Source organism: Euleptes europaea, chromosome 8, assembly GCF_029931775.1.
Source record: "Euleptes europaea isolate rEulEur1 chromosome 8, rEulEur1.hap1, whole genome shotgun sequence".
NCBI classification, from domain to species: Eukaryota; Metazoa; Chordata; class Lepidosauria; order Squamata; family Sphaerodactylidae; genus Euleptes; species Euleptes europaea.
Window position 1 is genome coordinate 36,150,087 of NC_079319.1, and position 25,131 is coordinate 36,175,217.

Genomic DNA, 25,131 nt, shown 5'->3' on the forward strand with positions numbered 1-25,131 from the left:
GTACACCCGTTGAGCTGGACAGCCAGATGTTTTCCCCTGGCTAGCATTTGTGAAGCACATTATCTCATTAGTTTTGTTGGTAAAATGGAGAGGCAGTGTGGTGTAGTGGTTAAGAGCAATGGTTTGGAACAGCGGACTCCAATCTGGAGAACCGGGTTTGATTCCCCACTCTTCTACATGAGCGGCGGACACTAATCTGGTGAACTGGGTTGGTTTCCCCACTCCTCCACATGAAGCTAGTTGGGTGTCCTTGGGCTAGTCACACCTCTCTTAGAGCTCTCTCAGCCCCACCTATCTCACAGGGTGACTGTTGTGGGGAGGGGAAGGGAAGGTGATTGTAAGCCGGTTTGATTCTTCCTTAAGTGGTAGAGAAAATCGGCATATAAAGAACAACTCTTCTTAGCTGGTATATTAATTGTGATAGTGAATGCAGTGTGGAATATATAGCAGCAACTATTGGATAGTGCTTGTGTCATCCTCGGTGTCCTACACTATTTCATGGAAGTCTTGATTTTGAAATGTATTATTTTGTTTTCATTCTTCATATGTAATAGGCAAGCATCATGATGTGACATCACCCCATGGATCAGTAATGACCCATGTGCTTGCACAGGGGACTACCTTTACCTAATAGGCAGTTTGACATGTCCAATGATTAGGCACGCTGAACATCTGCTCTGTGGCTACTAAACAAAAGGAGAAAGGATTTCTTTCATATGTATTCCAAGCCCATTTTAGATGTTAGCAATACACCTGTAAGGAACAGTAGTATGCTTGAAGCCCCATAGAAGTTGCAAACAATATAACTAACATGAACAAGCATACTGCCTTCCTGCTCTGAGTCCAGCTTCTCATCACTTCTTTTTTTACCACCTGACTGGAGGTCCCTGCTCTCTTACTTGCATTACAAAAGTGGTGGGTTGGATAAATGGCTGCTGGGTAGCTTGGAGTCCACCTTTCACATCCTGCTACCCTTCATCTAAGAAACTGCTGCTGCCACCACTAAGGTAAGCAGCAGGGGAACAGCCAGGGTTTAGTCCTAGTAGCACATTGCCATAGCTGAAGAGATACCAGTACCACTGAAATCTGAGAAGCTTGTTTCTAGTTACTTAACTTTGACCTTTGGGAAATCTTTTTAGTGCATAAAAGGCTGTATCATTTTTTAAAAATCTCAAACATATATGTCTGCTGTATCATTTCCCCCAAAGCATGGTGAAAATGTCAGCAACTGTGTTGTTCTGGCGTCCCTTTATAACATGGGTCAAGCATTTCACAGGTATAGACTTATTACAGATTTACAGAAAGAGGTCATCAGGAGAGTCCACTGTGCAGCCACCCTGGGGGAGCAATGATTGCCAGTTCACTGAACATATGACCTTGAAATATGTAACACAATCACACAGATGTGCCTTTCTTAGTCTGTACCCAGATGCCAAAGAAAATCCATACAGATTCCCTGACAACTCTCTAACATTAACATCCTCCCACAACAGCCAATTCCTTCTCCCACTCATTCATTCTGCAAATCTTCATTACTACATCATCTCACTTCCCAACTAGAGACTGAGGACATACTAAAACAAATGATAGAGAATGGCTATTGGAACCCAATGGTCCCTTCCAAATTACTACAGGAATTCACTGAGTGCAATCCTGAGCAGAGTTACTCCATTCTAAATCAATTGACTTAGGCTGGTCTAACTCTGCATAGGATTGGTTAAAGATTGTGAACGGCCATTGGAATAACATGAAAGCAAGGGGTGATCTTCAAGGAACGTCTTCAAATGGCAAAGCAAGTGCTTTGCCGTAATTCTTTCCCACCAATATTAATAAGCATTCCAGAGGTGTGTGTATCACAACACAATTACTGTTACACAATAAAATATGTGACAAATAAGACTACTGAAAAGTACAATCTTTCATTTCATATTCTCTTATTTATTGAATTGCTGGTTTCCAACCAAGATTCATATATTGTAATTTTAAACAAAGGATTTTTGAAGGATGTTGATTTTATTATCTCCCAAACGTTTCCTTTTTAATCATCTAGTGAGACTTCAAAACAACCAACAGTTACAAGGACCAGTGTGCATCTAGCTGCACTGCTGTGTTGTTGCTAATTCTCTTGTTCTAGCCATGTTCCTGCACCATTGCGAGGTGATTAACAATTGTTTAACTGACACAGTTTTATCTATCATGAGCATGCATTACTAGGAACAGCTCTGTCCATGATTCTGCCTCCTTTCAGTCCAGTCTGCAAAGGTACAGGACCAAGGAATGGCAACACCATTAATCAGAACTGCCTTCAGAACTCTATTCTTGGTCAGTAAATGTCTGTATTGTTTCTCTATTGTCTCTTTGTTTTATTGTGGTTTTAATGAGGACCTAAGCCTACCTCCTTTTCTACTCAACCTAGGACTCATAAGTGGGAGACAGTTAATGATCTATTATTTTCAGTTATGCTGCAGCAGAGACGAAGAGTTGGTTTTATACCCTGCTTTTCTCTGCCTTAAGGAGTCTCAAAGTGGCTTACAATCACCTTCCCTTCCTTTCCGCACAACAGGCATCTGGTGAGATAGGTGGGGCTGAGAGAGTTCTGAGAGACATATGACTGGCCCAAGGTCACCCAGCAGGCTTCATGTGGAGAAGTGAGGAAACAAACCCAGTTCACCAGATTAGAGTCCGCCACTCTTAACCACTACACCATGCTTGAAGGGCAGGCTCCTCGAGGTTCACAATCCCTCACATCTCTCCTGGTTATAAATTACAACAGTGAGAAAAGATGGAGAACAAGTGTTGTTGGGGTGAATAGCAGTGAGCAGTGGTAACAAACCTCATGAAAGTAGCATCAAGATGGCTACATGAGAATGTACCAAGTAAAATGACTGGAGAGTGGGGTAGCCAATCAGTACAAGTGGCCCATGCCTAGTAAATGGTTCTGACCATGCAGAACCATGGCAGTGCCGTGGATTACTTCCAAGGCTGTCTGTAGCACATGTAGGACTTTAACAAGGAATACCAGGCATGCTAAGCATGAGCTGTTCCACAGTGCTATGCCTTTCCTACACTTTTCCCTGCCCTAATCTATATGTCTGGTTTCAGGGGCAATGTTTCCTTCATGAATATGTGCTCCCAGTGAGCTATTGGGGGAGATGATAGAAACGCCTTCTGTGAATGTGCAGTTGTATGTTCTCATGTTGCTATTCTAATGTCTGTGTCACCCCTTGCCTCATAAGAAGCTTCTTCTCTGGTCATTACCACTCCCTTTGGAGCCTGAACTCCTTTGGGGGAAAGCCTTCAACTTTTAATTTGGGATTCTTCTGCCCACCAAGCTGAGGAGGAGATACAGTTGCAGCAGACAGTTTACGAGAGGATGTGAACCCACAACTCTAGAGTTCCAGAGGGAGTAATAGTTATAGGGAATCCTACTGGGCTTGCTACAGTCCTCAGCAAAGCAGAGGACGCTGTGTTACATCTTGGTCCTTCCCTTGTTCTGTGGCAACATCAGGAAAGTGTGATAGCATCAGTGTGTATTGGTGAGTGTGGGTAGTGTCACGATGAACTCTAATACAATTATTATGCTCTCTGCTCCTTAGAGTTGAGTCTTTTTTAGCTCTGCTGAGAGAGCATAGGATAACAGCTAGCTACCCCAGCTCTGTACCAGTGTTGGTGATCTCCCAGTGTGAGGAATTTAGGATTGTGTTGCTCAGGGTCGATATGGTACCTAGAAATTTACCAGCATTTATAACACATACAAGTCACTGTTTAAAGAACGTGGTTCACTTTAATCACCACAAAGGTTGGTCACTATTTAACATGACATTCTAAAAAAAGTCATCACAGGATTTATTTTATAGTAATTTACAAGTGGATGGTATACATTTAGATATAGAGGTAGTTCACCTTTACAATATTCCACTAATACAGATTACCAATTTGAAGGCACAAAATTCTTTTTACAAAAAAAATTGTAAAAATGTCTTCCTGTTCTACAATGTGAATACATTTCTTTCTTTTAAAAAAAAAGTTTTTACACCTTTCCATCCTCCAACATTCAAGTTGCATTCAGCATTGTTTTAGCTCTAGAGTTAGTTGGCACCAAAAACATGATTTGCAATTGTTCTTCTCCTAGCTTGATTGCTTTGAGTTTTAGGTTAGAGTGTTAGGCAACAATATACACTATACAGTGTTGGAGGACGAATGAGGGGAAAAATAGGTTTTAAACATCCTTTTATTTTAAATTGTGATCTTATACATAATTTGAGAGCAAACTCTTGTTGATTCAAAGGAACTTACTTCAAGTAAACATATGTAGGATTGGGCTGCCATCCCCAAACACAATTTGACAGCTTTAAAAACACTGGTGTTTAAAGGGTTATGTCATGAATTGTATCTTAGTAATGGGAAGAGTTGAATTACAGTTTTGTTCTGAATGGTTTCTGAAATATCAATGTTACTTCTGAATCTGGAGAGATTTAGGATCAATACATGCAGATATTACACAGGAGAATTTACCTTACAGTTTAGCTCATAGGTTGGGTGATCCCCTCTGGAACACTGCACTGTTAAATTACATTAGTTTACATGATCATCCATAGGAATTACTGCATAATTTAATACCACAGAAAAGTTAAAACAGTTTGTGAAATAATTATATTTGAATGGTCATCTCAGGAGGAATTCATACATAGGTTTATTTCTACAAAATAGTATTGTGACTAAAGTTACTGTACATTTAGCAAAATTTCTGAAAGGACCAAAGGTAACAACTACGTTTTAAAATTCACTTTTTCTGTCATGGTTTCCAAGAAGTTGAGTTACTTTATATACAGTATGTAAAAACAATGATTTTTCTGCCCACTATACAGGTAAAAGATCCAAGAGAATGCCACAGTAAAAGGTTTTAATGATTGCATCAGCTAAATGCAAGTGCACTTCACAATTCAGTCGTAGAGTTTGATCATAATTCTGCTATAAATGCTAGTCCGTCGTAAAAGGTTATATCCCATTTTTTGCTTCATTGTTATTTGTGGCCTGTTTGCGTTGAGCAATGAAAGGGTACATACACTTGTCTGCTCCCAAGAATCGGTACATACACACGACGGCTTCAAAAGGCAGGATGCTATGAAGGGAGGGGAAAAAGAATGATTAAGAACATATGATGTAAATCTGGTAATTGGCAATTGATAAAAATCTACAGATGAAGCATTCTTGTTACAAAGACAGACATCTAAAGGCCTGAACTAGTCTAAAGTTAATGAGAGCAGCAGAGGACAGCAACTCCTCTCTTCAAAAGGCACCGTCGGAAAAACCGCCAAAAGAAACAAGGTAGTGGTTGAGACAGACATTGTAACGTTTTTGTTTATTTGCTTTTGAAACCTCTGACCTTGTCCTCATGATCATCTCCTGAACAAGTAAACAAAACCCTGAAGTAACAAAGCAGACATGGAATCATTAGGGTTGAAAGATGACAACATTTATAGGCTACTAGGATGGAAGATCTGAAGACGGTTTTAACCATTTGACAGTCTACCGTCTCCTTGATATTCAAGTGCCTCGGCCTGCACAGCTCTCAGTGTGTGGCACAAGGTAATGAATGAGCCAAGGCCCACTGTTGGTGCTGCTGAGTTTAGTGGCCCTGCAGCCCTGGCTCGTAGCCCCTGAAGGCTGCTCAACTTGGCTTGCTCCAGAGCCATTTCATCTTCCTGGTTTGTTCCTAGGCTTCAGCCTTCCTCGTACAGCTTTTTCATGACCTGAAACAGCCCTGAGAGGCTGCTATTTGGCCCACTGGGGATCCACACATACCGAAAGCATAGAGAAAGGTGATGTGTGTGTGTGGAGTTCGTGTAAACATCCTTCCCTGTGCATCACAGGGCGCAACTAGAAACAACAGTGTTCCTGTGGCATGGCAGACACAGGGATGCCCCCACCATTTTACATCTTGGACTTACTTATTGAAAAAATGCTGCAAGGCCCAATCCTGACAGCATTCCAGCTGGACAAAGACCCAAGTGGTCTTCCCATTTCTGAGAAGGCTTGGAAACAGTGGGGGGGGGGGAGACAGGAGGCCCCAGCAGCAGCAGCAGAGGTAAAGGGCAGTGCTTGCCAGATGATAGAGAAACCCCTGTCTGCTTCCTCATTGTGTGTGCATGTAAACTGCCGTCAAGCTGCAGCCAACTTATGGCAACCCAGTAGGGTTTTCAAGGCAAGAGACATTCAGAGGTGGTTTACCATTGCCTTCCTCTGCATAGCAACCCTGGTTTTCCTTGGTGGTCTCCCATCCAAGTACTAACCAGGGCCGACCATGCTTGGCTTCTGAGATCTAACAAGATCAGGCTAGCCTCAGCCAACCAGGGCAGGGCTGCTTCCTCATTGCCCAGATGATAATACTGGCTTATTTTACATGGCTGTTGTTCGGATAACAAGATAATGCATACAAAGTGCTTTGAACACTGACAGTGCTACAGAAAGGCTAAGTGTTATTAATAATGCAGCCTGTGTCACACTCCTCAAGAAAGAAGAAGGAGAGTGCAACACATGATACCTTCATACAAGAAATTTGTGCCAGAGGTAAGTTCCCACTGAGATGATCATTTGCTCAGCACAGATCTTATAGGCACCCGTTTGTCCGAGATGGGTATGGACAATGTTTCTTCTTGCACTCGTGAGCTTTACCCCTCACTCTTCCCGATGGACAGAGCATGATCGAAAGCTTCCATGTTTACCACAGGATTAAACCTAGAGTTGCCAACTCCAGTTTGGGAAATTCCTGGAGATTTAGGGATAGGGTCTAGAAAGGGGAGGGAACTCAGTGGGGATGTGGTGTCATGGAGTCTGCCGCATGAAGCTGTCATTTCCGCCAGGGGAACTGATCTCTGTGAGAACTCCAGGCCCCACCTTGAGGATGGTAACCCTAAACCATGGTTTAGAATAAAGATTTGTGGGCAGGAAACAAACTTCTAATTTGCCAGAGATTCTCCATTTAGATGTTATGGAGTTTGACTGGAGGCTTTCAAAACTAGAAAGCTTTCAATTATAATCTTTGTGCAAGAAGAGGAGGCAGGTAAGAGGGCATGATCATGAGAACACGCTGTGTTCATGCCAGTCATGGACAAACAGGTTTGTTGTGACATCTGAATGCAACCCACTGTCTTTAAGGGGCTTCTCAAGGTTAATTCTTCCTTTCCTAAAAAATATGTGATTGTCGATACTTTTTATCTATGTCAGTTTTCTCAGCAGATACTATGGAGATCAGAATAGCATCCAGTTCTTAGATTTGAGACATAAAGAAGGAAATAACATGTTCTGCCCCAGAGAAGAGCTAGTGGTATAGGTGGGTGCAAGACCTCTGATGAATAAAGGGAGGAATTCATGCATAGGTCCTAAGTACAGGATCTGCTGCTGCCAAGTCTGCCAGTCTATAACTCTCTGAAAATTATTGGTTGTATCCTATGACTCTGTGTCGCTAACGGAAGAGCTTCTTGCCTTGGTGGAGAGCTCCTTGCACCAGAGGAAAGGTCCACTGTTAATGTAACCAAGTTCATAGGATACAACCCACACATTTTAGGCCAAATCTAGAAATTTCAGAATAGTCACCTTTTCATGAAAGTGACCATATACATCAAGCGAGGTGTACAAATCATAGGCTGGTCAGTAAGTATTGCTCTCATAGCTTGCTTTACACAGTAGTCTGGTTTCAACGGTGGAAGGAATGGCTCAATTTCTTTTCTGAAAAACAAACAAAACCTCATTTTATAAATATGCTCACAGAACCATATATGCAGACTTAGCGCATGATTCATGTGTAAATATGTTGATTTTTAAACCCCGCTGATTTCAAAAGAGAAAGAGACCAAAGCATGCATTTCCTCACCCTTTAAAATCAGTGGCACTCAGAAGAAGAAGAGTTGGTTTTTATATGCCGACTTTCTCTACCACTTAAGGGAGAATCACACTGGCTTACAATCATCTTCCCTTCCCCTCCCAACAGACACCCTGTGAGGTTGGTGCGGCTGAGAGAGCTCTAACAGAGCTGTGACTTGCCCAAGGTCACCCAGCTGGCTTCATGTGTAGGAGTGGGGAAACCAACCCGGTTCTCCAGATCAGAATCCACTGCTCCAAACCACCACTCTTAACCACTACACCACGCTGGCTCTCAAGAAGTGCCCTTAACAGCCTTACATTGGAAAATTTACTCTAGATCTAATAACAGTAAAGTTTATGCCATATCAAAAAGGTAACTTAAAATTGCAAACTTGATTTTAAGAAGTGTGTTTTCCTATTACATAAGAAAAATTATAGGTATGTTTATTTTAAGTATGCTTGTAAAATGGAATCAGTCTTGTATTGCTACAGACTGTAACTGCAGTTTCGAATGGGCATCTAACATACCTGTATCTCTCTCCAGAGAAGGAGAAAAGTCAAGCTAGCCCACTTACCTAATTCGGCAGCCTCTGAACATTCCAGTGTCTACCAGGTAAGGGCAGACCAGTGTTGTTTTAATACCATCCTTTTCAGCTGCCTTCAGTTCATGGCTTAGAGATTCATGAAAACCCACGGCTCCAAATTTACTGGCACAATAATCCTGGATTGTTAAGAAAGAATGCAAGCGTGAGAATGTATAACAAGAAAGAAGGGAACATATTTGAAACTATTCTTTATGTTCCTAGATCCAAATGGAAAAAGTTATAACAAAGAACAAACATGGTTTTGATGTGGTTTTGTGTTGAAATGTCTACATTTCAAGCAGCAACACACACACGCACACAGACTGCTTCTATGGCAAAGTCATCTGGCTGAACTGACAAACTGTCTCAAGACAAACACTGGAGACTCTTGCCTCAAGTAATTTTAACAACATGAGACGTATGAAAGTAGCTAGACTATGATACTAAGAGAGGAAAGAAAAACCATTGATCTTCAAGAGCAATCCATGCATGCTTACTAAAATATAAACCCCATTTATTTTAATTTAATGGGGTTTACTCTATGGTAAGTGCTCCTGAAAATGCAGCCTCAAATCGAAAGTACTCAAGGTTCTTTAGAACATTATACTTGGGACCTTTAAACAAATAATTGTGTTACACCCCTTGGTTGTGATATCTTTTTCCATCTGCAGTCTTGCCTCTAAAGGAATATACTGCAACAAAAGAAGACATAACAATTGCTTTAGGTTAATGTCAGAAGGACAGGGGCAAACTGAAGTGTGGGTTCGCTTTCTTTCTGGTACCATACGTATCACATACTAAGTGTGTCTGGAAGGAGAAGAGAGAGAGGTGCTGGCGGACAATACAGGCAGACAAGAGAAAAGGTCTGGACAAGTTTGCCAACAGACACGTTGTGGTAGGGAAGTTTATCTCAACTGCCTACTACTGGCTCCTCACAAATGCCTTCTGACAAATCCAAATTTCCAGTAGTCAGGCTTACATGGTTTAAATTAATTCTTGTTTAGCATGTCTAGTTTGCTTGCCCATGAAAAGGTTCTGTCCCGCTTGACCACAGTTGGCTGTGAGGTAACCTAAATGTTGACTAATGAATTATCGTCAGTGGCATGAAATAAGTCTGGCTGGCAAGAGTTATAGTGGAGAAACAAAAACAGGGCTGCTAAACTATGCCTTCCTAAAACACCAGCAGGAAAGAGAAGCAGTTGCTAGAAATTAAGTACACAAGTATTGCAGAACTGATCCTTTAAACGTTTTTGTTCCCATCAGTCACTAGTAACGACACAGCATGGGGCAAGGTAATCTAGCAAGAGCAGACTAGAAGATACAAGAATTGGCTACCCTATACCATTCTGATTATGCAAGATTATCCCATTCCACATGATATCTATACCTCTCTCATTCCTAAAAACGTCTTATTTTGACATTGGCACCACAATCCTGTGTTTCAATGGACTTAAAGGTAAAAGGTAAAGGTTCCCTGTGCAAGCACCAGGTCATTCCTGACCCATGGGGTGATGTCACATCCCGACGTTTATCAGGCAGACTTTGTTTACGGGGTGGTTTGCCAGTGCCTTCCTCAGTCATCTTCCCTTTACCCCCAATGGACTTAGACTGGAGTAATTTTGCCCAGCATTGTACTGTTAGTTCTTAAACTACTATACTTCCAACAGTACCATTCTAAGAGCACTTTCCTGGGCGCAAGCTCCACTAATTGGACTTGAATTGGATTCTGAGTAGACCTGCTTAGGTTTGCTCAAAGAGAGCAATCCTGAAGGGGGGGAATCGGCATAGGATCTGGTGTGACCCTGTGCCGCTGTTGTAAGTAACCACTTATCCCGGGATAAGAGGCACTACACCAGCACGGGGGCATGCTGGCTCCGGAATGCCATGTCGCTGTGCGGGGCTCTGCCACTGGCTCTGCCTCCTGGCAGCGTTCCAGCGGTGCAAGTCCCCGCACTGCTGTCCTGGGTAGCTTTCCTGGGGTGTTCCAGGGGGCAGAGCTACCTTTAGGCAATATCCCTTTCACCCCCTCGAGTTGCAGCATTGCCATGCCACCTTTTTTGGTGACGCAGCCTCACTGTTTTCTATGGGGGCATTTTCCCCATTTTCCATTTTAGAGTGTTTTAATTTTACTTTCAGAGGCTGGGAAGCCTCTGTGGAGGCGCCACCACTGCACCGCTCCTGCTGCCATGCACCCCACCTTCAGGAATGGGCTGTAAGTGCACGTTGTGGCACATATGTAGGGTGATGCGGGCATGGGAGAGGGAGAACATACTGGAATGGCTCAGATTTCCTATCATTCTACTGGGTATTTCAGAATGAGCTGCATATTATCCAAACTCCCCTGCAATGGTAGTTTCATAGAAAGCAAACTTAAATCACTGGCACATTACCTATTACAGTACTTAATTAATTGGCACATTAAATTTTCAACAGAAGGTGGATTAGTCACTCTTAAACAGTGAGTGCCTAAAAATCGCTATGCCTTCCCCTCAGGTGCTTTAAGCATTCAGTTGTGCAGCAAATTTGACAATAGCATGAAGTGCTTTGACGCATACGTGCAGTTTTAAGAAGTCTAACAAACCTCCACTCCCGCAGTACTGAACAGGCCAAGGGAACTTGCAACTGTCACGATATGCCCATGATTCAATTCCAGCATTTTCGGAAGGAACGCTTTAGCGGTCTACAGGAGTAAGAAAACAAGAATATGTTACTTCTTAAGTCTTAAGTGTCCCTTCGGTTTAGTTCTCTATCAGCCAAAATGCAATTTCACAGAGGATTTTGTATAGCTTAATTTCCCCCAGAGTGAATTGCAGCAAATAAGCAGCAGCACATTCAAATGAGTCTCATAAAAGCAGACAGGATTATAACAAAAGTCAAAAGTGCCCGTAGAACATGTTTGGTCTATGCTCTCCAAGATTCAAATTGCCAGATTAACTTAACCTTAAAATGGCAGTTACTAAGGAGGTCATAGATTTGTTTAATTTTAGCTCAGAGCACAATAACTAACACAGAATGGTTTCAGCACAGAGATTCCATTTAAATACTGTAGCAAGAAACAAAGGGTGTGTGTTTTGCTTCATCTGATTTTTGCTACAGTTGGCTTAGATAACCAATTTTGATTTAGTAACAGGGTCAAACCAGACGTGTGTTTTTCTGCAGCTCCCAGCAGTTTTCCCAACAATTATCAGGCTGCATGGGTCCATCCTGGATCAGGACTGCGGCTCAAAGGGAGGGGCTATTTAAGTTGCACTGTTTTCCCAACCCAAATCGATGCTACATAGCTGCTATTTGTACCCCATCAGTACACAAATGTTTTCCCAAAAGGGCAAATAGCAGCACCCCAGGGATGTTTCAAGTCAGGAAAATGATGCAGTTGGGAAGGCTTTTAAACCCTGTCTCCTCACATTGCAATCTTGATCTGAATCAGATCCCCCTGTGCCTGGTAACAAATGCGCACATGTGGTGTGGCTCTCAAACGGACTTTCAAGCAGAGCAGCAAAATAAAGAAATCATGAACTAGTCACTGTGACCACCATAGCTTTCCTGTACTGTTGTATCCTTAGGGGAAGGGAGGAGCAGAAGTGGATTAAAGGTCAAGAACTGCTGCTCTAACCCTTTCACCACACTGACTCAGATTGTCATGTTAACTCACAGACACCCTTCTATGAGAGAGAGAGATCAAATTTAGTCAAGTTGATACCTTCAACCAATTGTTATCTGAGATTTGTGAAAATAACCAAATCGTTCTATCATTTGTAGGCACCTCAACCAGGTTTCTGGAAAAACAGCACACACATTTTCTAATCAATCAATCAATAAATAAATAACAGTACCTCCATCATGATTGCTTTTACCTTTATACACAGAGTAAGAAGCATCTAATCTGTCATCTACTTTCTCCCATACCATTCCCCATTAAATAACTCCCTTATCCTACCATTCACCTTCTTTTCAAGCTGAAAAATCTTTGTCTTCAGGAGACCTGCCTTTTGTAGGCACCAACTTGCGTCTGCAAAATTCCTGGCACAGCCCTGTGAAACCCTATGGAGCGATTTCATGGTGTTATCTACAAAATAGCCTTTTTGGCTTGCTGCGCCCGGTGGCAAGCCCCCCCCCCCCGCTCAAGACTGCTTTGTGAGAGAGAGGTTTATTGCATATTGCCAGAGGCTATTACTATCAGAAGAATCCTCTCTTTCTCTGACTCACAGGAACACAAAATACAAGAATTAACAGCGATTACAATTAAAACAAATTAAAAATGAAGTTCATATTCAATAGAAGGTTAAAGTATAATGTCCATTACAACAAGATCTACTTTTGAAGCTAAAATCAATAAAAAATAATTTTTTAAAAAAGATTTTAACTGTACACATATAAAGTGCACTGCACTAATTATTTGGATGAATAAACTTGCTTTTGCAAACTCTTTTGTTACTATCTGGTTTGCACCTCAACTTGTATTTTAAACCCCCCCCCCCCATGAGCCAGAGTGGTGTAGTGGTTAAGAGCAGTGGACTCTCATCTGGAGAACTGGGTTTGATTCCCCGCTCCTCCACATGAAGCCTGCTGGGTGACTTAGGGCTACTCACAATTCTCTCAGAACTCTTTCAGCCCCACCTACCGCACAAGGTGCTTGTTGTGTGGAGAGGAAAGAATTATGATTGTAAGCCACTTTGAGACTCCTTACGGTAGAGGAAAAGTGGGTTATAAAAACTCTTCAATGTATTTTTTTAATTTTTCTGCAAATCTGGGGCCCTTTGCAGGTTTGTAGCAAGATCTGCCTTGCCCGGTCACAGCTCCAGTCACTGGATTTAAGTCTCCTCAGATTTGGCTGACTTCACCGATAGTATATAGATGATAATGATAACAGCAGCTTGTTTTATTTAGACTAACTTATTTGGATAGTTGTAATTTTTTTAACATTCGAACAGGCATGCTGGAAGGAGGAAATGAGAACAAAACAAGCAATTCTCCTCCTATAATCTCATCCCATGACACCTGGATATGCCTCCATGGACTTTGCTGGGAGTCCACCTGCAGAAATCCATTTGTAAGATTAAGACATCTATAATTGCTATACAGCAGTTGTTTCACAGCTGCTATATGCTTGCAGGAAGTGACAATGTGCTAGAATTGCATTTCTGCCAGAATGAGTGCAACCAGAAACCAGAAATGGCTTGATTTCTAGGTTTTTACACATCAGTTGTGAACAATTAAGGATGCTTATATTCTAACCAATACTGGTTCCAGCATTTTTTTTTTAAAGTTAGAAATGTTTCCTTAAAGAACACAATATTCTAAAAATGCTGAAAGGTTAACAAGCCAGTGATTTTACTTTAAGTTAAAATCACATTCAAACATGTTTGTTCACCGGGTAATGGATGGCCTGAACAGTTTCAGCTTCATAGTTTATGTACAATGAGACTACAGCTGACTCAATCTAATTCCATTCTTATGGCGTCTCTGCTTTTTCCAATCAGAGATGTCAGAACAGTTTTGCTCTAACGATTTTCACATGTTCTTGTGCTGCGTTTTTGCCTGCAGGTGTTAAATGACTAACTCAGACCACTGAACACAACACAAAAGAGGGTTTTTCACTGGCCAGCTGGTGGATGATAGAAGATTAACCAGTCCCCCCTTCTCCATGCCTAGGCTCTACTCTTGATTAGCAGAAAGATGGTCTTTGTTGCTTCTTCTTTTTAAATTAAGCCAACTATTTTCACTTCCAGTTGTCCTTACTTGAACACTTCACATGTTTGCAGGGCAGGTATTTAGCGGCATCAAATTCTGGTAAAAAGAAATCCTGGTCAAAAAGCATGTTATCCAAGTAGTGTAAATGATGATTTTATTTCCAAACACATTTTGATTATTTAATTCTTTGAAAACAGGGAAGAGAACTTGTAAATGCATTCATCCATTTCTATATTGCTCTTCCTCCAAGGAACTCGGAAGTTGTTCCCTGCATTTTATCCACAAAACACCACTGTGAGAAAGTCCAGGCTGAGAATGAGTAGCCCAAGATTATTCAGAGAACTTCATGGCTGAGAAGGAATCTGAACCTTGGAATACTCTTGATGCTTTGATCACTATAATGCCCCCAACCAGGCCTGGACGCTATACCCTTGCTTCTGCCTGCACAGTGCTGTTCACCATTGCAGATGGTATTCTTCTGGCACTAGGTACTTCCACTCAATCAAGACCAGCATCTTTTAAGGAGCAGAAAGAGCCTAGCACCACAGGAACAAGCTCTGCAGCAAAGAACTGTCTCCATAATGCACGGAGAGTTATACATACAGATGGAAAGTATAGGATCAAAGCCACATACTTTGATGAAAAAACAGCTAAATGGTAGGGTTACCAACTCTTGTGTTGAAAAATTCCTGGAGATTTGGGAGGAGGATACTGAGGAAGGCAGGGTTTGGGGAGAGGAGGGACCTCAGAAGTATAATGCCATATAGTTCATCATCCAAAGCAACCACTTTCTCCAGAGGAACTGATCTCTCTAGTCTGGAGATCAGTTGTAATTCTGGGAGAACTCCGGGCACCACTTGGAGTTTAGCAACCCTACTAAATGGTTTCTGCCTTCCTTGGATAACATTCTGCAGACATGAAGGCATAGGTCTTCATCCTCTGACCTTCATGGACCAAGCAAGCAATAGAGAGATGATGGAAACTGAAGGGAGGGTATGGTAGAAGGGTTTGCAGTCCTACAAACTGTGCAACATTTCCTATCCTCGGTATTAGAACTCTTAACTGCCTGCAAGTTTTCAAGCTTATCTTTGCAGATGTAAAGGCTAAAAAATAAAAAAGCAGTAGATGATCAGAATTCTGTGCCAAGTGTCAGATTCTGCCAAGTTCCATACACAGTTCTGTGTGCTTTGAAGACATGATAAACTACCAGTTTTGAGTTTGTCCCTCTCCTGTAGCTGGAATCGTCTGTAAACATCATCTGATGGGAATCTGCTTCCTTTGTCACCAGTGCCAGAGAAACACGATTCGTTTCCTTTTCTAGGCTACAGGAGAGAATGGTCTATTTCAGGACAGAATGGTCCAGGGTGCAACAGACGATGTAGAGGATGTGGCACTTTTAGATAAAACTAATCATTAAAGAATGTAAAGCATCTTTTGGGTTGGATAGGAACTGATTGGTGGAATAAAGGTGTCTTCTGCAGGATTTCTAATAAGGTGGACTAGCTTTTATGCATTGTTCACATTGCTCCTACATTTCCTTAATGCATGTTTTCTTCAAATATGAAAAATTTCAGGCTTATAAACAGCCAGTTATTTTGATCATCTGTGGCGTATATAAGCTGCTTCCAGGCAACCAGTTAGAAAGATTTTATAGAAGTTGATTCTCAGCAGGTATGTATGAACATGCAAGGTAATAGATTTAAATTGTATGGACTTATTTACAAATCTGACCCTGTTTAAACCTATACTTAAAGTCTATTCATCAATAATAGGCCAAGAGTTAGAGGGGTGGGGTAGTTATGGTACTCATGGACTGTTCTTGTTGCCTTGTGGTACATTTGTTGTAAGCTACCTTGGGCCTTTGGGGAGAAAATCAGGATACGTTTTTCAAGCAAACGGGTGGAGAAAATGAAGCTGTCCTGATGCATCTTGGTGCTTCGTTTAACATTTAGATAAATTCATCTTTACTGCTTACCTAGTTTTATTCCACATAAGGCTCCCTTAGCCCCATTTTCTATACAATCCCATATAAACTGTCCTGAACATCTTGAAGGAAAAGCAAGGCATAACCGAAATGAGTTTATTTAACTGAAGAGAGGAGCAGTAAGGGAGGCTTTCTTTGCTACTGCTATTTCAAAAGTGGGTTTATGACCCTAACCGTGCATTCCTGAGCCTGGGTGCCGATTTTCCTTAGGAGGAGGCATGACCTCGCCGCCAGCATGTGTCTTGTGCTGTGATTAGACGCACTTATGCTGGCTGCTCCTCTGCCGATGCAGTCTCCCCGTGGCGCGGATCGCTGTGGAGACTTGCAGTGCTGGCGTGGGGGGGCATTCCCGGGGCGGGGTGGGGGGAGGAGCCGCCAGTAGGCAGCTTCCTGTCCCCTTTTGCCCCATTACGCCGGCCCCGAGAACAGCGTTGCTGCGCCTGCTTTTTAGCAGGTGCAGCCTCGCTGTTCTCTATGGGGTGAAAAGGCCCCTTTTAACAAAAAAAGCCACCACAAGGCTTTTTTTTTGGTTTCTCGGCATAGGTGGAATGGTTTTAGGAGGTAGCTTGACTGCGCCTTCTCCCTGCCATTCCCCTACGCCCATTCTTAGGAATGCACGGTGAGTCCAGAAACTGAAGTACAATATAAAAACAACTCAGGTTGCCAACCTCTGGGTGGGGCCTGGATTTATCCTGGAATTAAAACTGACTTCCAGATTACAAAAATCAGTTCTCCTGAGGGTAGATTCTTCATTATCACATCCTTGTTGAGCTTCCTCCCCTCCCCAAAACTCTGACCACCTCCAGGCATCACCCCAAATCTTCAGGAATTTTCCAAGCCAGAGATGTCAACTGTAGACACAACACAGGTTTAGCTACCTCAGTCATGCAGATCTAGAAGTGATCTTCTTAATACTTCGCTTCCTAGAATTACACATTATCATTTAATTTGGCAGCAAAAAAATCATCTAATGATTAAACAGTTGGGCACTGAAGACATATCCATTGTTTGAGCTAACAAAAATACTATAGATGCATTATCAATGAAAAATTTGCTGAATATACAATAAGAAGTCTGGATTACAAGTCTGGATGACAAGTACCACCAAAAAACCAAGATCTTTATGGTAGAATTTATAGTACAGTGAAGTGAGAATGTGAGAATTTTCACTTACGTAACTAGATGGAATGAATTTAGAGATTGTTAATATAGCCCCCTTCCTCCAAATCTCCTGAACCATATCATACAATATATGAGTAATGCAATACAGCTGCACTCCTTTTAGTCTGAACCTTAATTCACTGGACTTCAAAAGACATTGTTCTACAAGCAAGCAAACAAAGTTCTGTAACATTTATTCTGAACAGAATGATAAAAAAAATTAGGCACAAATGTTTTGACTATGAAAAGCCAAACATTGTCTACTCCAGGGGTCGGCAAACTCATTAGTCAAAAGAGCCAAATATCAACAGTACAATGATTGAGATTTCTTTTGAGAGCCAAATTTCTTAAACTTAAACTATATAGGTAGGTACACTGTTTATTAACTTAATAAACTTTAATTAAAGTTTTAAGTCTTAATTAAACTATAAGTACACTGAATAAAACTTGATATCATACTTAATAATGATCTTATTTATTGTTAAAAATTAAATTGTAAGTAAGGTATCCATAAAATTAAATCATTTTTTAACAAATCACAGTTTAACAAATTGCTGCTGTTAGCACTATTTTAGTTTTCTGCTTTAACCCCTCATCTGCTTAGGGAGAATCAAAACTGTTTTGTGGCTGTGTTCTTTGGATGGAATTCTGGTTCCCTTCTTTCCCTCCCCCCCATGTCAAGTAGATAATGTTTTAGTAAAGGAAGAGTTCTGGTCATGTGTATATGGGCATATTGTTTCAAGTCTTGAAGGGATTTGACCTGGAATGGCTGGCTTTGTGTGAATTTTCATTGGGAATGTGTCCCGAGGCTGATGCCCGGCGTCAAACCTCAGGACTAAACCCCGCCCCCTCCGCTGAAGCAGAACCCCACTTACCGGAATCCCCCAGAGAATGCTGAGGGGGGGGCTGGAGTGACAAGTCTGGGCGGGAGGCGCAGTGGCTGGCGCAGCTGGAACTTGGCCGGGAAATGGGTGGGATCGGTGCAAAGGCGACCAGCACCGGCCTCTCCCTGGTGACGGAGGCACGCTGGGAGCGTTCGGAGGGGGCCGGTTCCAAGCCCAAGGCAGGCCGGGGCAAGGCGGAGATGCCCCAGGCCAGCAGCCTCCCGGGGGGGGGGGCTGGCATGGCCGGGACCCGCTGTTCCCCCGAAGGCGCGACGGCCCACCGCAGCGATGGGAACGGAGCAGGGCCTGGCGGACGCCACAGTGAGCGCGCAGGCAGAGGGAAACAGCCCCGCCCAACAGCTGATAGGCGGGCAGGCCCGGAGCCAGAACTGCCACGCTCCACGCTCGTCAACCTGGGCCGAGCCAAAGGCGGAGGCTTTCGCCTCCCAAAGACTTGGGGGGAACGTCCGGGAAGGGAGTTGGGGTGGGACCTCACGGCCTGGGAGGATAAGAGGGGGAGAGAGGGAAAACGCCGGGGAGGATTAGACTCTCTCTCTCTCTCTCTCTCTCTCTGGCGCGCCAGCTCCGGCGCAAAGGAAGCAAGCACAGCCCGGCTGCCGGCGCGAGCGAGCGCAAGAGCAGGGGCTCCAAACCAAGTGACAGAGCTGCACTCAAGGGGCCAAAGAGCCGCATGCAGCACGCGAGCCACGGTTTGCCGACCTCTGGTCTACTCTATTCAGCATCAGCAGCTGTAGAACTTGTGTGAGAAAATGCTCTCTGCATATTCAGCCCTAACAGCCCAAGTGCACATAAACAGAATCACATAATGCAGTATCTCGTGAGTTGTACCATTCCAATAAGTTTGAATGATTTCTTTGGAAAGGGGGAAACTCCATGTGCATAGAAAGTTAGCATGTCAGGAAGGCTGGCCTAGAATCTTTCCTCTGGACGTGCACATTTTTCATATGGAAATGTCATACTCCCATCTTCCAGGGGGGTAAAATATATTAGACACCCCTCCCGTGTAATTGGAATGGTACAGCCCCAGGAAAAATAGCACCGTTTGTTTCTGCCGCATGTGTTGAGTGCTTTTAATTCTTAAGGGAAAGGAGGGCGATAAATGTGGTGGCGTGGACAATATATATCCATATATATCCATGCAATATACAAATCTGTCTTTTCAAAAGTTCAGATCCTGCTTACTGACGTGTTCTCTTCAGCCCACTAATAAGATCTGCGGACCTTGTCATCACCCTTAAATTCTCGAGCTATTCCTTGGGAGCAAACAGCTCTAATAACTTTTTAGAAATCATCTTACGAGATGGAATTTACTTGTCATTTCACAGTTGTACAGGGCAATCATAAATAGAGTTACACCTTTGTTAAACCCCGTGAAGTCACTGGGTTATTGATCGGAAATTCTGTTTCCAAAGGTGTTCATGTAACAAAAGTTAAAAGAGTCAGAACTATAACTTCTGTGCCAATCAAAAGTACAGTAACGGGAAAAAATGGATTCCTGTTAATGTCTGTATTTTCTTTTTTAAGAGTTCAAATATAGCAGCACAAGTTCAGAACTGCAGACATTCAAATGGAGGACTTGGCCCTTCACACAGAACTGCTTGTGGCCCCATGCAGGCCCTTTACTTTTGCAATAATATTGTCTAGTTAACTGGACAGGTAAGAATGAAGAAATATTCACCATCTCTGACTTCATTAACCAGCTTCTTTGCACCATTCCGACAGCTCAAAGGAACCAGTTGAACTGGTCAGGCAGCCATGAAGCAATTCCCTTGATATGTACATAGCAACTATTCACTTGATGACTCTTTAGGACAGGCAAGATTCAACACACTGTGCCAAAAAAACATGCCAAGCTGTGCATCAAGGAACATTTGTTGTAAAGCTGCTGAAATGTGTGCTTATCTATATAGACATTTGTCTGGAACATTTTGGCTCTGAGAAAAGAAGGCAAGAGATATGCACACGAGATATACATAAGGAGAGAACTCCTTCCATCAAAAACCCTACCGTTGCCCAGCCAAAGCCATTTTCACATTACCCTTCGTCATTTTCAGAATATTTTCCTGACCACGAGGGCTAGACTTATTGTAGATGTGATGGCAGAATAAAGGCAGCCTATTTTGTCCCAGCTGGAACAAGTCGGCAATCTTTCCCAATGGGTTACATTGAAAACTTAAACGTTAACCCAAACTGCTCCTGAATAGAATCAGGAGAACACTGATCTTTATTACTTTTATTGTGAAGTCTACTGAAGAGAGGATTTCCTGGGAGATTAGAGATGACAGCAGGCAAAGCCTGCTTGAGTGGCAAAGGAAGAAGGAACAGTGCTGCATGAAGAGAGCCTGCTTATCTTTCTCTATCAGGGTAAGTGTGCTCTAGCAATCCAAAGAGAGAGACAGAGAGAGAGAGCACAGCAAGACAGGAAAATCAGAGAGAGCAATGGGGAAGATGACCACATGAAACAAGACATTGCTGCAGGGGAGACAATAACTTTTACCTTTTTCATTTTTCTTTCCCATGTTAGAAGCTCACCCTGCTTCTGCAGGTTCCCCGTTCCCCTGGCAACTCATCTGAGACTAGACAGGGGAAAACCCAAGAGAGGGCCTTTGCTGTCATGGCCCCAAAATTATTGAACTCCCTCCCCAGGGCCATTTGTCTGTTTCTCTCTATCACTGTCTTCTGCCAGTGGGTAAAGACTTGTGTTTTTTGAGGGGGGTGGGATGGGGGGTTGTCTGGCATTTCCTTAAATTATCACTCTTTTCTGCTTTATGTTTAAATTGGCTGTTCTATGTATGCATTTTTAGTCTGGTTTTATGATATATTTGTATTGTGCTTGCTTAAATTGCCTTAGTGGCCCTGACTGGGCAGTAAGGCAGCATATAAATGTTGTAAATAAATAAACTACACACAGTATTAGTTTCATGAGCTTCACTTGCAGGAGGAAATTCACATTTTCTCCAATAATTCAATATTGACATTTGAGTGATGGCAACATAAGATTCCCTTCAATGAATGCAACAGTATAGAGTTCCCCTACGTGGGAAACCGGATGAAGGGGGTCCTCTGGGATGGTGCCACAGCTTCTCAGGGAGGCTGAACCACCTGACTATCAGCATTCAGGTTTGGCCTTTTTATGTTCCTGCCCTTTAAAATTTTTTTTCATAGGACTGTTGTTTTGAGGTTTGCTTTTATTATTGTTATCGTTATCAGTTAATGTAAAACTTGACTGAATGTTAACTTCAGTACTTTTAGCAAAAAAGAAAAGTTTGAAACTTATTTAATCAATAAATGAGAGAAGATGTGGACTACTGGCAACAACCACCAGGCTTTTCCCTCTTTCTTCTCTGTGAAATAGGAACAGCTTGACTACAAAGGCTATCTCCCTTAATGAAAGCAGCATTCTTCTCTTTTGCACTTTGGGGGACTACAGATGCATGATAAGAACAACTCATCCTATGTTGATCTCTTTGCTTTCCTAACATTTAGATGAGCACGTATGATATCTTTCAGAAAACGCACAGACGAGAGAGGGTTTTGTAGAATGAGTAGCTCAACATCCATAGCCAAATACTCAGGCTGATATGGGGTAGGGAAAGAAAAGAAGGAAAACAAACACTTGCTAATGAGTGGGCAGATGCCTACAGAATTCTTCCAGTTTCTACAGACTAGGCTATGAAGTAGGTTCCGTTCTCGTTTATTTCTATAGTAATGGGTTGTTCAAACAACGACTGAAGGAAAGAATAAACAAGCATCAGGTTTTGATTGTCACAGCCATTTGTCTGCCATAGAATGTTAACCCCTATCCAAAGAAGAACTCAAAGGTTAGAAAGACAAAGACTTTTTTGTGATGCCAGACTACACTGTTGCCACCTAACAAATTCAGAAGCTAATCTGACACAGTGCCACTTTCCTAGCCCACATCACTGCTTTTCAAGCTTTGTAAACGGCTTGCATGGATATTCTGTGCATTACATACAGATTCAAGTGTTCTAGGGCACATTCAATTGACGTAGAACAGACTGTTGCATCTCACCGCTGCCCCATGCAACCCAACACTGTTTTTAGAACTGGGCTTCCCAATATATGGGTCCTGACCCAAAAGCGGGTCATGGAGCCTTGACAGTGGGTACCATGCTTTTGCAGTTTTATAGATTTCTGCATGTTCTGTTTTCTTTAAGTGGGTCACCATCCCACGTAAATATGGACTTCCGTGTCTCTAACCATAAAGATTGGGAACTACTGTTCTAGAGCACCATACATTTTCCTGTAACTGACTGCAAGGATAGGCAAGCTGTCTTTAAATGCAATTACTGGCCTTATTACTGAGGAATCCTATGATTTTCCATCACACAGTATGAAAAGAGCTGGTCTAAGCCATTATACAGCAGCTTACAAAGAATTCCACCAGTTGTCCAAATCAAATATGGACCTTTGGTATGATAGCCACGTCTAGGTGGTAGCTGGAGATCTCCTGGGATTACAACTGCTCTCCAGGTGACAGTGATCAGTTCACCTGGGAGAAAAAGGCTGCTTTGGAAGGTGGATTCTGTGGCATTATACCCCATTGAAGGCCCTCCCCTCCCTAAGCCCCACCTTCCTCAGTCCCCACCCCCAAAATCTCTAGGTATTTCCCAACCCAGATCTGGCAACCCTAGAGTCAAGGGTTGAGACAGACTGGTGAATCCCACAGATGGTCACTGGTAAACTGCTTAGTAAATGATCAAAACTTTCTTATGTACACAATAGCAAGAAAGTTATAGAACAGCAAAACATGACTGTTCTGTATGTCAGGAGGGAATTGTGCCTTTTGGTTGGGATTGTTTGGACATCTTCAGCCACTGTTACACAGGGGCGTAGCTGAAGTAGGCAGGAGTTCTTGTTCTCTTTTGGTTGTTTGAGTGAATAAACTAGGTATGCTTAAGGCCTGCTGAGCCTTTCCCTTACCACTACCAGGCACAGCAATGACATAAAGCCAAACAGAGCTGGTAAACATGAGAAGTTGGGACAAGTTTAAAAAGAAGAAGAAAAGAACAATTAATAAACACTTCCCCCCCCCAAAAAAAAGATTTGCCAATTTCAGGTGGAGAATTTAAAGAGCCAAGCTTCACCTTTCATTTGACACAGTTTGTTCATTGTTAATTATCTAGCACCTCAACCCTAAGTCCTACTTCCTAATGCATTCCATTTCTAGTTGTGAGAAGTCTTCACCTCTCTGATTAACAACCAGAGCCTTGACCTGCCATTTCCCATTTGGTTATGAAATAAATGAATAATGCAAATATCTTTCCATTTTCACACCAACAAACTCACCTTTGAATATTCATTTGAAAGCCCACACACATACACTTTCCTCTTTAGACATTTGTTCTTACCGTAAGTAGTCAGAGAAGTAACTTGAACGTCTTTTATTTTGTTACACCATTATTTCAAGGACTGCAATGAAGGTCAGACATCATTTCCCCCACAAGACTTAAGTGCTGATATACTGGTCCACCAATTCAAGTGAGAAAGGCCCCAGTATACTCTCTGAACCAAAGACTGAAAGCTATGCCTTGCTTCCCATTTTGATATAGGCCAAAGAAAACAAAAATAAGCATTTTAAGATTCTGTCATGGGCAAGTTCTGGATAAGTATAATGGTCCAAACACAGAGTATCTATTGCTCCTTCAAATAGGAGATGGGAGGTCAGACAACAAAAGGACAAAATTAGACATTTCCCATAAATGCATACTAAACCTCATTAAAGTACCTGAAATACAAATAAGAGATATGCAAATATTGCTAGAGTGGCTTGTTTTCTAGGTAGCCGCAAGGGTAGACCCAAATTCCATTTCGCATTAGAGACCCATTTTAAGAGGATACTGATAATAAGGTACATGAGCATCATGCTCAGTTTGTCATTCAGAAATAGAACCATAAAGCTGGAGTCTGGAATAGACTGCAATTTCTATGTCAATATTCAAGAGATGGAACCTGAAAACCAGTTCTGTTGTATGGCAACACCTGGTTTTCTTTTATGCAAGATAAATTCTTTTATGCAACATGATTTCCAATGGTTCTTTTCAGCTTTCACAGCAGGAACCAAGGCTCCATAAGAGGGTCAGGCAAGTGGTGCTTAGCAGTTGTCCCCCCACCCAACAGTTTCTTACTTTTTAACTTACAGCCAAATTTGTGTTGAAGACAGAAATAGATCAGAAAAAGGAGAACTGCCATTCACCCCATACAATGAGAATAAGGCAAGTAGAAATGGATTTTTGAAAATATAGTTCAGGGGTTCCCAACATTTTTGAGGCTGAGCCTTTGAAATTCTGACACAGTGTGGAGGGTGCGGCTACAATATGGCTACCACAGGAGGCGGAGCCAGCCACAAAACAACTGCTGCCGCTCACCTTCAATCACACAGTGAAGATCCTTTTGCAGTGGTGGCAGCTGCTGCCAAGGCAACATTTAAAAAAAAAAATCTGCATAGCCAATCAAATCTCCAATCAGAAGAATTGCTTTCCAGAAGCCCCTACTTGGCCTTGCCCACTTTCTAAATACACTTGATGGGCACCCAGAAAGGCACTCATGGCCGCCATGTTGGGGACCTGATACAGTATGTTACATTTTATCAAACACTACAAATAACTTGTGACCCATTTGGTACTTACCCTATTCCACTTCAGCATCTAGATGGGAAAAACAGAAGTCTGAATGTGCCCACATGTAAAAAAAAATAAAATAAAGTGCGTACATGCACACTAGCATACCAGGTACAACTATTCTAGTTTAGCCTTCTGCCTAACGTAATTATTTTCCATGTACAGGGAGTCTCCTCCACCTTCTGCAGGGAAACATTCAAACCCCCGATTCCTCACCTCCACTCTGAAGTGGTATAATCTAGCAAAGGATCTGTCATGTGATACCACTGATTATATAGTTCTGCTTTTAGTATTACAAATTG

General features: G+C 42.3%; 1 protein-coding gene across 2 annotated transcripts in view; it reads right to left on the bottom strand.

Annotated features, from left to right (window-relative positions):
• Positions 1 to 4,554: 4,554 nt before the first annotated feature.
• Positions 4,555 to 25,131, bottom strand: part of RDH10 (retinol dehydrogenase 10) — a 32,164-nt gene continuing 11,587 nt past the window's right edge. The window contains exons 3-6 of one of the 2 annotated variants that reach the window (XM_056854083.1): positions 11,029 to 11,127; positions 8,439 to 8,584; positions 7,597 to 7,728; positions 4,555 to 5,122 (exon numbers count right to left, since the gene is read on the bottom strand). In XM_056854083.1, coding sequence (XP_056710061.1) covers positions 4,999 to 5,122; positions 7,597 to 7,728; positions 8,439 to 8,584; positions 11,029 to 11,127 — 501 coding nt within the window. In that variant the 3' untranslated portion in view covers positions 4,555 to 4,998. The remainder of the gene's footprint in view (positions 5,123 to 7,596; positions 7,729 to 8,438; positions 8,585 to 11,028; positions 11,128 to 25,131) is intronic. The other variant, XM_056854084.1, reaches the window with a different exon arrangement.